General features: G+C 40.5%; 1 protein-coding gene and 1 non-coding gene across 2 annotated transcripts; both read right to left on the reverse strand.

The window, feature by feature from the left end:
- Nucleotides 1–9,814: 9,814 nt before the first annotated feature.
- Nucleotides 9,815–9,886, reverse strand: Trnaq-cug. The gene has a single exon. It is a non-coding gene; the product is annotated as a tRNA-Gln (tRNA).
- Nucleotides 9,887–13,336: 3,450 nt separating this feature from the next.
- Nucleotides 13,337–16,314, reverse strand: LOC120904272 (tetratricopeptide repeat protein 36 homolog). The gene is made up of 3 exons (XM_040314154.1): nucleotides 16,098–16,314; nucleotides 15,824–16,015; nucleotides 13,337–13,694 (listed from the first exon to the last, which is right to left on the reverse strand). Exons 1-3 carry the CDS (start codon nucleotides 16,228–16,230, stop codon nucleotides 13,456–13,458), a joined length of 564 nt encoding a protein of 187 aa, XP_040170088.1. The 5' UTR covers nucleotides 16,231–16,314; the 3' UTR covers nucleotides 13,337–13,455.
- Nucleotides 16,315–17,087: the final 773 nt, after the last annotated feature.

The following is a 17,087-nucleotide window of genomic DNA, read 5'->3' on the forward strand; positions in this document are numbered from 1 at the left end:
TGTCTACCGACTGGCTGGTGATTCGAGATTCGAGGGTGTCCAGGGGTCGTGTTTCCCAGTTTGCTTTTCACTCTCTTGTTCGCTTACGCTGCACCGTAGCCGAGTCGTTTGCTCTCACTCTCGGGTGGAGGTCAATTTACTTCCTCTATAAACCCTACGTAAGGTAAGGTTAATGTATCGTTATCGTTTTGTACATATGGCTGTATGTGTGTGTTTGTATCCTTTCTACCTGTATCTGGACGAATTAAATAAAGAAGAAAAAACACACCCTTCGGAAGCTTCCATGTCCTGGTGTCCACACAGAAACCCCTGAAGAACGCTGACCCTCATGGGGAGAAATGCGTCCGTTACGATGCAATCGAGGACCTCGCTCTCGCTCTCGATCGGCACTCTAATACCCGGGGAAGGATATAAATTAAGGATTTGATACTGATACGAATCAGGTGAATTTTCAAACGAAAATCGTGCCTCGCAAGTGAACAAATGGACAAACGTAACAGCGCTTCCTTTGTGTTGTTTGCGTGGTAAATAAAACAGCGGTTCCTTTACACTGAGGAACCGACTGAGACGATAGATGGTAGAGAAAGAACAATGTGCTTTCCACGTGTGAACGGGAATGTTACAATGAAAACGAAAAATGTCCACGATACTGTGGTCGGCAGAAAGGATTCGCCTTTTATTGAGTGAAAATGATAGATTTAGCCATAAGTTCCGTGCAATCGAAATGAAAGGATTTGGGAATGCTGAACAACCTGTGTCTAAATTGGTTGAGTTAATAGAGAAATAGAAAAAAGGATCGCCAAGCAACACAAAGACATGCGTCGAGTAGAATTTTCCCACATTTTTTTTACTCAGAAGGTACAGTCCAAAAACGGCCGTGTTGCTTCTATTTTTTTTTCCATAAATGAGAATCTTGCTTTTTTACAATGTATCTCGAAAAAAACAGTTAAAAAGGTTTTGAAGCTTTTGAACAGGCTTAATCTTTTTTACCAGATTTTCTACATAATCTGAAACCATCATACACACTTTCTCCAGATAGTAGATGACATGAAAGTATATGCCATAAAATATCAACATACAGTTTATCCTAGTTTACAGTAAAGTTGTAGTATTTCAAAGAGATTTTATCAGCCTTTTTCACATGAGTATAATTTTCATAATTTTATGACTTATTTAATTGTCAGAAAATTCCATTATAATATGATAACGTGACAAATGCTTTGGTTGGATGATAACGAGACTATAGGCTTCAAGTATCACAAGAAATCTCGGCGTCTGCTAAGTAGAAAGCTAAGAGGCTTACTTGAAGCACATTTAAAAAATATTAATTAAAGTTACTTAAAATCTTTTTTAATTGATCTTTTATTTACCTTTTAATTTACGATTGTATTTTTACTTCAGAAAACCACAAAAGTGTACTAACATAACTAATATTTTGTGAAATAGTACTTTTTATAGCACTCCAAGGGATGCTATAAAGCACTTATTTTTATAGTACACGTAAAAGCACAGTTTGCTCTCTAGTTAAGCGGTTCTCGAGTTACGAGGATTAGGAGATATGCGGTTTTCTAAATTCAACAGTGTGTGTGTGTGTGCCAAATCCGTACAATTTACTCTAAGAATTGACAAATGCACAATGATTTGCTTTTTTTATACATTTTTCAAGACGCTTGAATGTCATAAATATCGTAAAGTTCAAACTAAATTAATATACACAAGACACATACTGATTAAGTGTATAAAAGTTCTAAATATATTTAAAACACCAACTAAATAGAAAAATGGCAACAATACTGGAGTGAAGATGATCTAGGTCGCCATTGTCATTCCATATTACCGAATGTTAACAAACACCCGTGGTTTAGAGGCTTGAAGGTTGGACGTTCTTTTGTCAGGGCTATGTCAAGACTGATTTCAAATCACTATGGGTTAAACGCTCATCTCCAGCGCATCGGCTTGTCTTAAGCAAAAGAGTGTCCGTATGGTATAGGACATCATGACATTGACCACTTACTGTGGTCGTGTCAAACGTACGAAAACACTTGGTATCAACTCCTTGCATCAGTGAAAACTCTAAAAAGACACCATTCATCCCAGTTCAAGACCTATTAGCTATGTTAGATATAGATTATCTTAAAATTATCCACACATTTATGAATTATAATAATATGTCCATATAATCATTGCATTTCACATACTTCCACACAATCAATACAGCTTACAATAGACAGGTTTTTTGTTTTCAAGTTTAACAAAATACCTCCTCGAAAGGGGTTAATACGGCCAAGCCGCAATAATAAAAAAAAAACAAACAGACCAATTAAATACCAATATTTTGCCTGAGAAATATGAAATTCTACTTACGTAGATTACTTTGGGATCACTTAAACGGCGTATCTAGGAAGCGTATCTCTATTACAAATATTCATTCCTATAAAGATGGTGGCACCACTCTAGTCCAATCGTTGAAACGTAAAGTCAATAACAAAACAAAAGGTGAGACTTTTCACATCTAAAAGTCTTATCAATCGAGCATAGATGGCATACTGTTGTCGTTTTCTTTGAAGAGTCTCATTCACTAGCCAGGTATGATATTAAACATACAAAGATCACAATAGATCATAGTAATAAGCTCATCTCTTTCCTTCTTAGACAGGACTTCAAACAGTTGTTGAATTTATTTAGAATCCTTTTACTTGTACTTTTACTTGAAAAATCTTATGTAAAACACCCAGGAAAAAGAGTACAACAAACTGGTACATATTACTGGTTAATAATTCTTTCTTTTTGAATATAATAGCCTAAATTTATTGTAACCATATCGCTACAAAAGCTTTGCAAGTCTTATTCCCAAGCCCATTACACAAAACCAAACGTTTCATATGAAAAATCCCTTTCTTCCCCCTTTCTTTTTTAAACCGAAATAAATTAGCCTTGAAAACAAATAAAACTGATGGTGGTCTGTTTCTTGCATGACAAATATCGCCCTATTTGTCAGGATGTCCTTCTTTACACAGGGCCCGATCCTTTTGCACCCTTTTGCGGTCACCGGCCACCATGACCATCATCATCAACATCGTCCTCTGCCAAGAGAGAACCTGAACCCTCATAGCCCGTGTTCTAACCGTCAAAAAGGCAAGTTCAAGTTCAGACGGCGAAGAGTGTGTGCATCTTGCCGGTTGCGCTGGTGGTGCTGGAAGATGCTGGTATCATTGCCCGACCAATTCTGATGGTGTGACGTCTCCCCAAAGTGTCTCCCCCAGCGCTGTCCTTCAACTTCCCTCCCCTAGGGCTGCGGAGAAAAGAAAGTGAAAAGCTCCGGCTTTGTTATGGTTCGTTGTAGCGCTCGTTATCATGCAGCGCCCGTTCTTCCGATCCCTCCCAACCGAGCTTCGCTTCCGGAAGCTTTAACAAAAAAAAAAACAGTATGCACATCAACAACGGAAGATGAAGGTGCAACGTTTTTTCCCCTCTTCTTGCGAGTGTGATGGGTGCAAGGATTCTCCAATCCATCGGACTGCTGCTGCTGCTGTTGCTGCTGGTACCACGTTTACGGTCAAATCGTTTTGCAGCCTGCGCGACCGACAGGTGTGCGTGGTGTTCGCGCGCGTCATCTTGTAACGCGCAACGGACAAAGTGAGTGTGAGCGAGCGTGAAGCGAGACAGGGACAACCCGGGTGCCCAGCTGGAAACGCGGCCGCTTTGCTGGGTGCGGCGCAAACGGCGAGGAACGAGAAGGAGCGCACACGAGGACGAAGGCTCCCCCCGAAAGGAATCCCGAAGACTTGCATTGCTTGCGCCGAGGAAGCGACATCAGCGACGCTCGGATTCGGGCGAAAGAGAAGGAAAGAAACAACAAACCATCCACAGGAGAAGGAGGAGGAAAAAAGGCCCCTAAAGCAATGGTAGAAGGACAAAAACACCTCTCGCCGGACGCGACGAGGGGCAGCTTAAATTAATGATTTTAATAATATTCACGATCGAAGCGAACGAAGAACGAGAAGCGACGGGTGCCCCTGCTTGGCTCACAGCGAAGGAGGAAAGGAAGAAGGGATGGAAAAGAGAGAGAAGAGAAAAAAAAACCGAAACAGATGAAGACAACCGCTGACACATGGCGCACCGTCCGGATGGCACGAGCTGAACATCAGTCATCGGTTTAGTTTCACCCCGCTTGGTTCGCCGAGGCCGTCGTAAGTGATATTCGAAGTTTTGTGAAGAAACAGGGGGGGGGGGTAATGCACAGAATGGAGGGAAGCGAGGGAAATAAAACAAAAGCTGAAACAAGGAAAGGAAGGAAGGAAGCAAAGCCTACTCTGCTCACGAAAATGCGCGATATGTACCATATTCCGGTGATTGAGCGCGGGGCGCGCTGAGGGAGGAAAAAGGCCCCGAAAATTACTTTCCGGCGAAGGAGGCGACGATTCGGGAAAGTGCGCCCGGGCGATCATCGTATGGAAAGTCAGATGCAGATGGTACTCGTGTGTGCTCGCGCGCGCGCTCGCGTATGCAGACCAATGTGGAGATGGGGATAATTTATGAGCTGGCCGGGCCTGACGAACCTTTTCCCTGGCCGATTGTTTAGCCATGCCAACAGATTAAAGCTCTGCTTTGGGACGGGCAGGTTGCATTGAAGCAAGGGGACTTTCTTTCAGAGCAGCAAACCGGCTGCAACTGATAGCGTGGGCTTTTGGGTGACAGTAAGAGGCTTCTAGTAGCTTGAAGGACATGAGTGTATTAATGAGCAGCTCAGTATATAAATCAGTGAGAAACGGGGTTTAAAACCTGCCAAAGATAATGAGCGAGCAATAAAATTAGCTTGAAATGTGTGTCATCGTTAAACACAACCGCATAAAAAAGATAACGATTCCAGAATAAACTTATCAAATGGAATTTAAATCATTACTGACAATCAGAATCTCATGTCTTTATAAATGTAGGTCACTTAGAAAGAGATTGCAGCCAAGATTCTCTTTTTTGCAATTCTGCCACACGCAATTTCCGTTAAGGAAAGTATTTTTCTGTCAACATACTTTTAACATACATGAAAATCGAACGATAATTTAAGAAACAAAGTATCAGTTATAAACAAAAATTAATTATAGTTTGAAGAAGCAATGGCAGGCAACCGGGCTGGATAAACCAACCAACCAACTGTAAAACATACACCGATGCTGACCCTGTGCTATATTTGTCAAAATATCAACGGTGCTTGAAACGTTTGTCCGTAGTTCATTTTACTACCTTTTCAATAAAATGTATCCTTCTTCTTCTTTTTTCGTTTGGCTCTCGATGAAATATTTTCAACTAATTATTTTCTTAAATTATTTCATAACAAAATATGAGTTTATCATATTATTAATTGAAATATTTAACATAAATCGTGTATTGCATACTTTCAGGCGTTCTGTCTTTAAATTGCATTGAAGTCTTTTGATAGAAACGGACGGATATAAATGTTCGACAGCTTACAGATTCTTGCTCAATGGGTAACTATTTAAGTTTCTTCACTTTAATATCACTCTACGAATACATCTCTTCCGAATATTGCTTGTTTTTTGTATATTTCTTTATGTGTTATAATGTATTAATAAACAGTCACTTTCCCAAACTAGATCGATAGTTGCAGTTGCCTAGATACAACGCTTTCTTTATTTTATTTCATGAGTATCCTGCTCAGTTACGAGTACAATATGATAAAATGTTTAAAAAAAACATCAAAAAAACCACTATTTTATGTCATTTCGACAATCGCTACGATTGTTTCCGAATTCGATCGAGTTTGGGAAAGTGGCTGTAAATTATTTTATTTTGACTAACCGCCCTTAAAAATGAAATTTGTTGTGATGAACTTAACCTTTATTCTGAGCCTATTACTGGACAGAATTTAGACAGAATTGCTAAAAATTTGGAAAATACAACGTACCGACCTTTGGGCAGAATTATCTAACATATCATTGCTCAAAGATGGAGATGAAGTTGGTTTCTACCCAACTCGAACTGAAACAAAGCTTGAAGCTAGAAAAACAACACAATATGAAAGCGCCACTATCTAACCAACCCCGTCTATCAGCACTTGCCATGCCAAATACAGCGAAACCTCTCATATTTACAATTACCCTGTCCGCCCTGAAGACCACTGCACCAAGCAAGCGATAAGCATCGACCATTTCTTCCCTCAATTGCAGTGCTGATCCCGATGAAAAAGGCAATTAGTACAATCGGGGGAGCATGAGGAAGCATGAGGTTACTGCAAGACAACGGGACAACGCATTCGAGATCATGTGTTGGTTCTCGGTCCCCGTCGGTCGATAGGCCAAATTGTTCGTTCGCAAAAGCGATACACACACCGCACACAGTAGCTTTTACAAAACGGCAGCTTTACATTACATTACGTCGCCTTGCTTGCACAGATCAATGCATTCTGATAAGCCCGCGTATCAAAACCAGAGGAGTAGAAAGGGGAGAAGGAGAGGACCTGCATTCAGTTGCATCGAACACACACGCTTACAGTGTATATCGAACATCCCAGCGCTTTATCAATGAAGACGGGTAAATCTGGCATTGACCTCGAGCATGCCCTCTCCCTCTCCGTTCCTTTGATCAATAAATGGATTCAATTCAATTATAATTATGCTTAATAAAATTATTTCCAAATCCCGCAAAGCGTTCCCTCGCTCCATTCACAAACTCGGAGCAGTAGCAGAGGAACAACAGCGAAGAACGCTTCGAAAGACGCCAACAAGATGCAGCCGTGGGATGTGCAGCGGTGTGAGAGGGAAACCAGTGTGAGAGGGAAAGGCTGGAAAATATTGATATTCCAATGAAACAATAAAGCGACTTTTACAAAACACAGCAAAACGGCTTTCAATTGGTTTTGTGTTCGAAGGGAAGTTCCACTTACCTTGCTCTTGTCCCCTTCTTTGTGGGCTTGCGCTTGCGTGTGTATGAGCTTCTAATTCTTGTACTTGCCCATGGCTCTCGGTTGCATATGTTTAGCGGTCGCTTTGTTCCGTAGCCGGTACGCCAAAACTGCAGCACTCTCTCTCCTCCCCTGGTGAGCCATGGCATGGCCATTTCTGTCAGGCGCTCTCGCTCTCCCTCTCTCTCCCTTTCGCTTCCCAGCATCAAACAGTAGCCAAACAGGCAAACAGCTACTGCCCTAATGATGCTAAATCTTGTACGGATCGGGACCACTCACTCGCGGGGTAAGCCGCGGGCACGGTAGCAATAATACAGAAATGAAATTTGTACAAATCTGGCTATCAAATCGTACAATCTGTTCGTTGTTCGCGTCCGATTCCGTTTGGAATTCATTTTTCCCCCCATTCCCGGCTTTGCGCCTGAATGCCTTCATTGCGCGCACGCGAGAAAAAAAACAAGAGACAATGAAAGATAAATAGAGCCCTTGTGTGAGTGTGTGTGTGTGTGTGGGGTGGATGGGAGCTTTCCAATTGGGGGAGCTAAGAAATATGCACCATCGATGACTTGCCCCCTTTCTCCTTTTTCTCCAGCACAGGTTCAATCTGCAGCAACGACATGCTATAAAACGGAGCGGGATCACTTAATGCTTTAAGGCGCACATTGCATAGCAAACAGTGTTGTGCCGGGAGGGGGGGGCAATGGGCTATAAACTGACGCTAAACTGACTTTCATTCCTGAGCAAATTAGGTCCGGGAAAGGATGTGATGGGTCCAGGAGACCCATTTTAAATGGGATTTTAATTTTTAATGTTTTTTTAATTAAATTTCACTTTAAACTATAACTATTATAACCAACACAATAAACAACATCTGAATGAATCGTCACTTAAAACATATAATTTAATTTTAGTCACGATCTTCGCGCTTCTTTCCATCAAGCAGTTATTTAAAGGGTTTGTTGACATTATTTGCTTGACCAACCAAAAAAAAACAAGGCAAACCCTGTAAACACGTGATTCATAAGCGTCAATGACTGTATAAATTACATCTGCAGATGTACAATTTCAAGTGCAGATAAGTTGTACAAATTTCTAAAAGATTTTTGTATTCTAAGACACCAATCAGTACTATTTCCAATTCAAAATGCTTTAAACCAATGCCACGTGATGGCTTGAATGTATCTTTACAAGGTTCTATCAGGGTTTACTGATAGTGCCTAATGATTTTGATCCGGTCTGTTAGTAGGTGGCGTTTTACTCGTGTCCTAGACTTTGGATTTAAATCAGCTTCGATGCATCGTTGCATTAAACTTTTGAAGATATTAGCCTTTTTGCCAACTATCCGATGGATCGTGCTAGATTTCGCTTCAGCCTTTCCTCCACGAATCGAACAACCCTTGAGGTGCGAGCTGATCGGAGCAGAAGTCCACTTTCTTGCTTCCTTTCACGTTGACCATCGAGTACAATACGTTATATGCGGTACACACTAGGCACATGATACCCCACAGCCTCCGCTATTTATTTTACTGATTTTCTCGCGTAGAGCAAACTGAATTCGCCTACATCGTGCATTACTTGGACATTAAATGTCACTGACTGGTTTACATTTTTTTAGCGTTAGAGCCCTTGTGGTTACACACATATCTGACATAAGTGAACTTACAGGGTTTCTCACGATTTATTGGTTGGTTCCCATCAATTTTTGGTGGGTTCCCATGTTTGTTTGGTGCGTTCCCACGATTTTTTGGTCGTTTCCCAGAATTTTTTGGTGCAATTGTATTGATGTCCAATCGGAAAATACCAATAAATTATGGGAACGAACCAAAAATCTATGGGATACGACCAAAAAATCGTGAGAACGCACCAAAAAATCATGGGAACTGACCAATAAATCGTGGGAAACCCTGTATCGGTCTAAAATATCCAAAAACAAACAAAAAACTTGTGCATTTTATGTACGGGCTATCCTGTATTTTTACAGGATTTGACAATACAAATAATTGACTTTGCTCATTAATCTCAACATCTTTTTTCTACACATCTGACTGTAATACATCAATTGATTGGATTGGAGATATGTAATTCAGATTCATGATTCTGAAAGAATCTTCAAAGTGATTCAATGAATTTTAATGTTTGATTCAATTCAATGACTCTGAAGATTCATAAATCTCAAAATTTAATTGACAAAGAAGGCACACTTTCTTGGCATGTGTCAAAATCATTTCTTCTATATCTTTGTGCCTGAGAGGTTTAGTGGTTAGAGGTTTAAATTTAATCGCTTTAGAGGTTAGAGGTTTAAATTTATTTAAATTAGAGGTTTAAATATCTTTTTTTATATATTCGCGGCCGGTCTCGTAGTACAGTCGTCAACTCGTACGACTTAACAACATGCCCATCATGGGTTCAAGCCCCAAATAGACCGTGCCGCCATACGTAGGATTGACTATCCTGCTATGGGGGGAAATCAATTAGTCACTGAAAGCCAAACCCACAAGAGATAAAGGCAGGCCTTGACCGACAACGGTTGTTGAGCCAAAAGAAGAAGAAGAAGATATATTCGTGGATCTCAAGAGAATCATTAATCATTCAAAATTCTTGAGAATCTCCAGAATTTTTTTTTTGATAGCAGCACACCTTGTTATAATATTATAATAAGAATAGCACTATTCGTAGCTTCCGGTATGTTTTTGGACCGCTTTCACGTTATGGAATTATCCATCTTAATTAAGATCAATTTTATCAAAATGGTTTTCAACACATTACTGGCCAAATTGCCATCGCGTTAGAGATTGATAGCAGCACACCTTGTGCAAAGTTAAATCATAAATACAGGCGAAATGTAATAATAAAAATCAACTAAAATAACCAGATTGCCACAAACTCTGAGAGAGTAGGTTCCACCGAGATTTGAACTCTGATCGTTGGATTCAGAGTCCAAAGTGCTAACCATTACACCATGGAACCTGTTTGATTGCAAGGCTACATACGACAGTGTAGTCCAGTGATGTCAAACTCGTTTTGGGTCGCGGGCCGAATTACTGTTGAAAATATTCTCGCGGGCCGCAATTGAACGGTTTTGGGAAGATGGGGGGAGGTAAGTTATGTGGTGAATGATTTTCTACCTTTGTATACCAAAATAAATCATTTAGATATTTTAAAAATTTGGTCCAGATTTTGATTTCACCATCACCCACTACTATACCACATGGTACTTTCGATCGGCGAAAATCATTAGGGACTTATTCTTTGACCTATAAATGTATCTAGAATCTAGAATCGTTCTAAATAAGAAATATGGAAATACAACTATAATACGCAAATCAATTCACGTTTACTCATACTTTACTTTAGTGGCGGTCGCCCTAACTCGGAAATTTTATCATTCTTATGCAATGTCTCACATATCTGCCAACTTTGAGACTGCCTGGACAGTTCTTTAAACCTCGTATATCACCTCAATATATAGACACACGAAGAACAAATGCTGGAATTTCAAACAACGCTAATCACTAATAACGATAATTCATAATTTTAGCACTATATCGGCCAATATTCGCAAGCTATGTGGCTTTTTTTTAAAGGAAAAGAGACTGCCAACTTCTAATAGACGTTATACAATTCACGGCTTTTGGAAGTGCTTGGATTATCAAGATTTTTAAAGATATCGGGCTGATTTTTTCGGAAGTCTTGCTAAAGAGTACCCTCATCAATTAAGTGAAGAAAGTGGTGTTCCGAGTGGTGTGTACATGGTTTCCTAATTTTCCAGAAATCTTCAAAGTCAGCAAATGGGCGAAAATATGGGAAAATATGAGTCCGACTTTGAGGAGCCGCCAGCAAACAAGAACTTAAACACATGCCACATCCCATCTTCGAGGATAGCTTCCCAAAAAAACAACCACTGTGAGTTACTTATTGATAACTTTTTGTTAATCGAATTATTAAGGCTGAATGTTGAAATCTTTTTTCGCAGTGGATAAAAATTAATACACCCATTTTTCCTGTCTCATAACCTACAATATACTTCAGTGTCTTTCAAGTAACTGCTAAAGTTCTTCGCGGGCTGAATTCAAAGGGTTCGCGGGTCGCATGTGGCCCGCGGGCCGTATGTTTGACATGTCTGGTGTAGTCTGTTATATCTGGCATATTTTTGTGTTTTTTTTTAATTAGAAATTTTTTAAGGAGTTCTTTGCATTAATTTCAGACCGTCAATGGGGCCCTTCACGATTCTAGTCAGCTTTTTGTATATAGTTTGACAGTTGGAGGCTGAAATCATGTAAACACTCCATACAAAACCACACACAAAACTAGAATGCAATTTTCAGTCTAGATTAGCTACAGCCTCAGCCTCCAAAGCTACAATTATATTCGAGTACCTGCTCGAAATGTGGCAAAACAAGGTGGTGTTTACATTTATCCCAAGGTGCATTAAAGAAATCAGGTTATAGAATCTAGAACCAAAGTGTATGTAGTCCACGTGGTCTCATAGCATGTTTTTATAATCAAATTTGAACATCACTTTTTGACAGGACGGGTGAAAACTTTTACTCAAACAAGCTTTCTGGAGGCTTGACGAATACACAAACCACTCTTAAAATCTTCATTTAGAAGCAGAAGCGAATCAGCAGAAAAATCAGTCTTCTGAATGCATACACCTTGGGATAAGCCCACCTGTATATTATACCCATTTGAATAGCTGCTCGAAAACTGCTATACAATGCAAACAGCTGATAGGCTGAAATTTCAGCCTACCAGCTAACAACAGAAAGCCCCAATGATAGTGTGGGTCCTTAAACGAGAAGTTTTCTTATATGGACGAATCATTGCTACCTATAGCAACTACACTGTGTCTCAAAATAAACCAATCACCCCTTACACATTCATGCATCCATACATCTATAGCAAAAATTTCTCCGCAACAAACAAGCTTTATTTTATTTATTTTGACCCGTTTTGATCTGCATTTATCATCTTAATACAGCTGACACGGACGGGGGGGGATAGCATGCTACTATCAACAGCCAGCTTTCCAGCTAACAAAGCGTGTATTCCATCTGGACTGCACCTTCTACCGGCCAACAATGTTGTTACGCTTCCTGGTGGCAGCACCATTCTACACAACGATACAAGCATGAAATTTGCACAGCACACCGTGAACCGCGGCGGCAGCAGAGAAGCAGCGAGCATCGAGTTAACGATGCGCGCAAGGTGGAATTATCTTGTAAAATGTAAACTCAGTTTATCTGCTGACAATTTCATTTCTGTTTTAAGTTTTATTACACCGCGCGCGAACCTGGCGATAAGGTGGAAGGAAAAGGATGGGCAGAATGGGCAGAAACAGGATCTTCCTTCGAAGAAAAAAACGAAAAAAGAAAAACAGGCGAACTTTGCACGTCACTGCACAGCTTTAGACTCTCTCTCCCTTAGAAGGCCGGAACCGAGCAAACTCCGCTTTCGGGAGTTGTTAATGTAGTGAAATTAAATTTAAATTTACAGATTGATATGATCAAATAATAACATGTACGTGTGTGCGTGCGTGTGCGTGTGTGTGTTTGGGCAGGAGTGAATGGAGCCTCCGTGTGCAATTTCGGTCGACACGCGCGGGGCTTCAGGATTTTCGGGCAAGTGGCCTGATGTTCTTGACCGATGGGGGCAACTTCTTGTGGTAGAACAATTTCTCCTGGATTAACGGTTGTTTTTTGCCATTCTTTTTTGTCTCCCCTCACGTAATCCTGCGCACCTTGCCCGCAGGGGTGAGCGTTCTCTCGGCAGCCTGGCTGCGGACCGGGACTGGGAAGATTGATTTATGGGGAAGATCAGTGCGAGATCATCGCCGTAATCCGTAATCGTCCTTAATTTTACACCCTGGGTTGTCGGCCCGGCCGGCCTGCCCTTGAGGACGCGTAGCCATTACATTAAGCCATCCACAGCCCGCCAGCCAGCAGGAGCAACTCTTGCAACTCAACTGTAACCAGCCACTTTTCAGTCGTAAAATTTAACGGCTCATCATCATTGTTTGGAGCCAAACCAAACGAACAACAACAAAAAATCAAATGAGCCGTAAGAAACGGCTCCGAAAATCTCTAGGACGAGGCCATTCACTTGTGTTTTTCACAGCCACATTCCGCACAAGGGCCACAATCGTTAGTTAGTTGTTTTTATTAAGAGCACTGGAGACGTTGAAAGGAGCGTTGCCATGGATGGAACCGGTATCCTGGCGCTAATGAACGTTTGTTAGTGCAAAATGCATTTTCTTCTGCTTCCGCCAGTTCCGCGTTAAAGATTTGTTTGTGTTGTTAAGCACGTACTTAACGTTGGTGGTGAGGTGAGCTTGATGGGATTTTTGATGGATGTGATGAGCAGAAATTCCAGCTATTTGTGAAGCAAAGACACGAAGGCTTAAGAATAACATGTTTCTTACTGGATGGTTTATTTTTAAATTTTCATTTTATTAATTTCATTCATCTTACAACTTAACTTAAAGATTGAGAACAAATGATGTCCTCGAAAACCTTCAACATTCATCTGCCCCTTCATCACATCTTCATCACCTCGCGCAGCATCTGATTGCACAGGGCTGCGAATGGGTTCAGCTCGATTAGCTGCGTGCGGGCAAATTTGCTACCGAGCTTTGCGGCCACCTCAAAGTCTGCCCGAGCTCCATCGACATCGTTGTTCTTGCGCTTCAGTATGCCACGCTGGCAGAGCGCACGACATCCTGTTCGACCCGATTGATTGGATAGTTTTAGCGCTTGATCGATGTCACTGAGAGCTTCTGTGGGAATGAAATGGAGGAATAACATTTAATTTTTTTTTAATGTAAGAGAATATTATTTGCTTACATTTAGATGATATTGATTGCGTTTTGAGCTTTGAAATTTGCAGGAAGAATAGGCTAGACTGTCGTTTAAAAAATATGAAAATGGGTAATTTTCAACGTATCAATAAGAGTATGAATCCTTTTGTTTAATTCAGTATCTTATTAATGCTTTAATTTTGAAGATTTGAACATACAAGGAGAAAAGATCTACAAAGATCAGGTGACGGACGCTTGTTACAGGTCCGAAACAATATAGTGTTTAAAGATTCACAAATCTCAAAGATAATTAATAACTCAATTAAAATTAAAATGAAGGTGTATGATTTTCAAAATGTTGAATTTCCACAATCCCAGCTAAAACATGCCCGTCGTGGGTTCAGGCCACGCATGGACCTTATCCCCGTAGCAAAACAAACTATCAGGCAGCGTGGTATTGCCAATAAGTCTCGAATGCCTGTATAGGCTGGCATGACCACTTAGGTTGTTACGCCCAGAAGAAGTATAATGGAAAGCTCAAGCTCTATGAATGTTTGGAGATTCATAAATCTACACAATCGAGATTCAGATTCATTGATTCATTCCAAAGATTCATTCAGATTCATGAATCTGAATCCGATTTACCCAGCACTAGTCCGGACACCCAGTTCTGCGGACCACCATGGCCGACAGGACGGCGGTCTTATTGAAAAAAATAATATAAAGTAAAAAATCATGCTCTAAATTCCGGACTGAATCAAATAAGTGGTTTTATAAATATCAGAGCACAATTAGACAAAAGATTAGAATATTAATAAAAAAACATCATGAATGTTCGGAGTTTGAAGCTGTCCGTAATTTGAATCATAACGGTATTAACGAATCATACAAATCCAATCAACGTGTGCTAACGTATATGACTAATACTTCGCTAGTAACGATCGGGTTCAAGTCCCATTTCGACCGGGGACTGACTATCAAGCTATAGGAAATAGAATCAGTCACAGATAGTCAAGCCTGTCAATGGTTAAAACAGCCCTAAACCTGCAACGGTTGTTGTCACAAATAAGAAGCAACAAATGCATTGTTCTATGCTCAATGTTTATGTTTAAATGTTAATCACAGTGTTATTCACACACTACTATATATTCTTGAAGTGTAGAAATTTTTCAAGATCGATGATGATGATCTGTCCATATTTCTTATCGTAATTAGGTATTAACGTTTGCATTAATACAAAAAATGCAACAATTTGTCGATTTTTCATGGGTTTATCTTGGCGACACGTCAATTGCACTTTCAATAATAGTATCCCGTGAGTCAGTAGACAAAATTTGACACCTCTATCGGTCGAACTCTAACCATGATGGCCAAAAAAGTAAAGCAAATTCGTCCAGGAGCGTGAGCGATCAAAGAACGGCACCCCGTAGCATCTAAAACAAACACCGTGTGGCTGTTTGTGGATGTCTTATGATCCTGTTCCGGCATCTGCAACAACTTGGCACTATTAGACAACAATCAGAACATCGAAAGAAAACCCAGTTCCAAATGGCCAACGACCCTGAGACAGACAGAGGAACAAGTGAATACATTGCTGCGTTAGCTTGGCCAAATCGATACAACCGGTCAAACAGTGAAATAGTACCTGGGAAACATGAACAAACATATCAGGAAGCAGAAATCACGTCCACTGTCTTCGCAGCGGCAAGCAATGACGCCAAAACGCAATACGAATTTCTTATGACACCCTAATACGTGAACCAATCCAATATCCTCCACCTGCGTCCAATCGAAATTTTCTTAACCAACATAAAGCAAAATCTCTACTCCAACAATTTTGTCACGAAAACTAAGGAAGAATAGTTAAACATCGACGTAGATCTTAAAAACTTGCCTACACGCATATATTCGTCCGACATGGCGAACATTCCGGCGAACATAACTGACGAAAAGGCAGCTTGCAAAATAAGGATCTATGATTATAGTTTCAATGTAGGTGTGCCTCACATGATTTTGTCATTTACCCTTGTTGGACTATCTTGTAAAAGCTAAAATCTTGAGGGGCAAATAACTGGACTGAACATTATGTTATTATTACAAACACTTACCCTCTTCTTTCCCCAGCAAAATGTACACCTGTGCACGATTATTCCAAGGAGCCGGGCGTTCCGGTGCCGTTTCGATCGATTTGCTAAGCAGCTCCAAAGCCTCCGACAGCTTACCCTGTCCCGCAAGTCCTATCGCTTCGAGTTCCAATCGTTGCGAATCGCTCACATGCGAATCACCACTTGCATTGGCATCTGCAATCAAAGCAAATATGCAATGTAAGATTACATACATAAAACACAACACTTATCACACTTATATGAAACCAACACATACCTTGAGGATCGTCTAAATGTTTTTCCTCTTCCTGCAACAGATACTCCTCGCCTCCGATTTGGGACGGATTCAGGATCGATTCCAGCACTTGCCGATCGTGCTCGGAAAGACAGTCTTTGGTTAGTGGGTTCATTTTACGGTGACAAGCGATTCTATTCACACTGACTTCCAGCGTTAGACTGAATACAGGTTCGTGCTGCGGGTGGATTCTGTCTAGGCAACGGTAGACCGGCGACTTCCCAAAAACCGGACTGTGATTAGATGCAGCAGGAACTGAATCAGAACTGGTTTCCAACAGCCCAGCGCGCGCTGTTGTCAACAAAGCTGCTGCTCAGGGTTACAGACGTAGTAAATGTGTGTCGAACATTCCAAAACTAAGTGAGAAGCATTTTTTCTGACGTATTGTTATTTCTTTAGATGCTTTGAGGAGGGGGTTTGGCAAGGGGGTTGGGCATTCTAAAATCCTAAAAACATAATATGAAGAACAGCCCGTACGCAAAGAACTCGCTAGGTAGTTTTTAGTAAGGATGGAATAAAAAAAACTTATTCTTCCTGTTATTTTGGCATCATTTAAAATTAATTTCTGTTAAACAGTTTTTTATAGGAATTCCAGAAACATATTGAACAGAATTTTAATATTTAACGACTAAACGCGTTTCTTCGTTCAATTAGATTGTGTTGTGCGGTTTGCATAACTAGGAATGAACGAATGAATACTTTATATTGCATACAATCAGGCGTAAAAGCTGTAGTGCGGATTGTATACGTCCCAAAAGTATGTGTATGCAAATTGCATACATTCTGGCGTGGACGATTCTCCATTGTATACATTCAGGAGTGGATAATTCATTCGATGTGTGCGCCATCTCTTGAGGAGTATTTAAAGCTTTTTGCAACGCCATCTATTGTCGAGTGATATCATTATTTGAAATGACCGTTTTCACTGTTTCACAATATTTGATTGGATAAGGATATGGCTTTTTCTCAAAT

This window comes from Anopheles arabiensis, chromosome 3 (assembly GCF_016920715.1).
Source record: "Anopheles arabiensis isolate DONGOLA chromosome 3, AaraD3, whole genome shotgun sequence".
NCBI lineage: Eukaryota > Metazoa > Arthropoda > Insecta > Diptera > Culicidae > Anopheles > Anopheles arabiensis.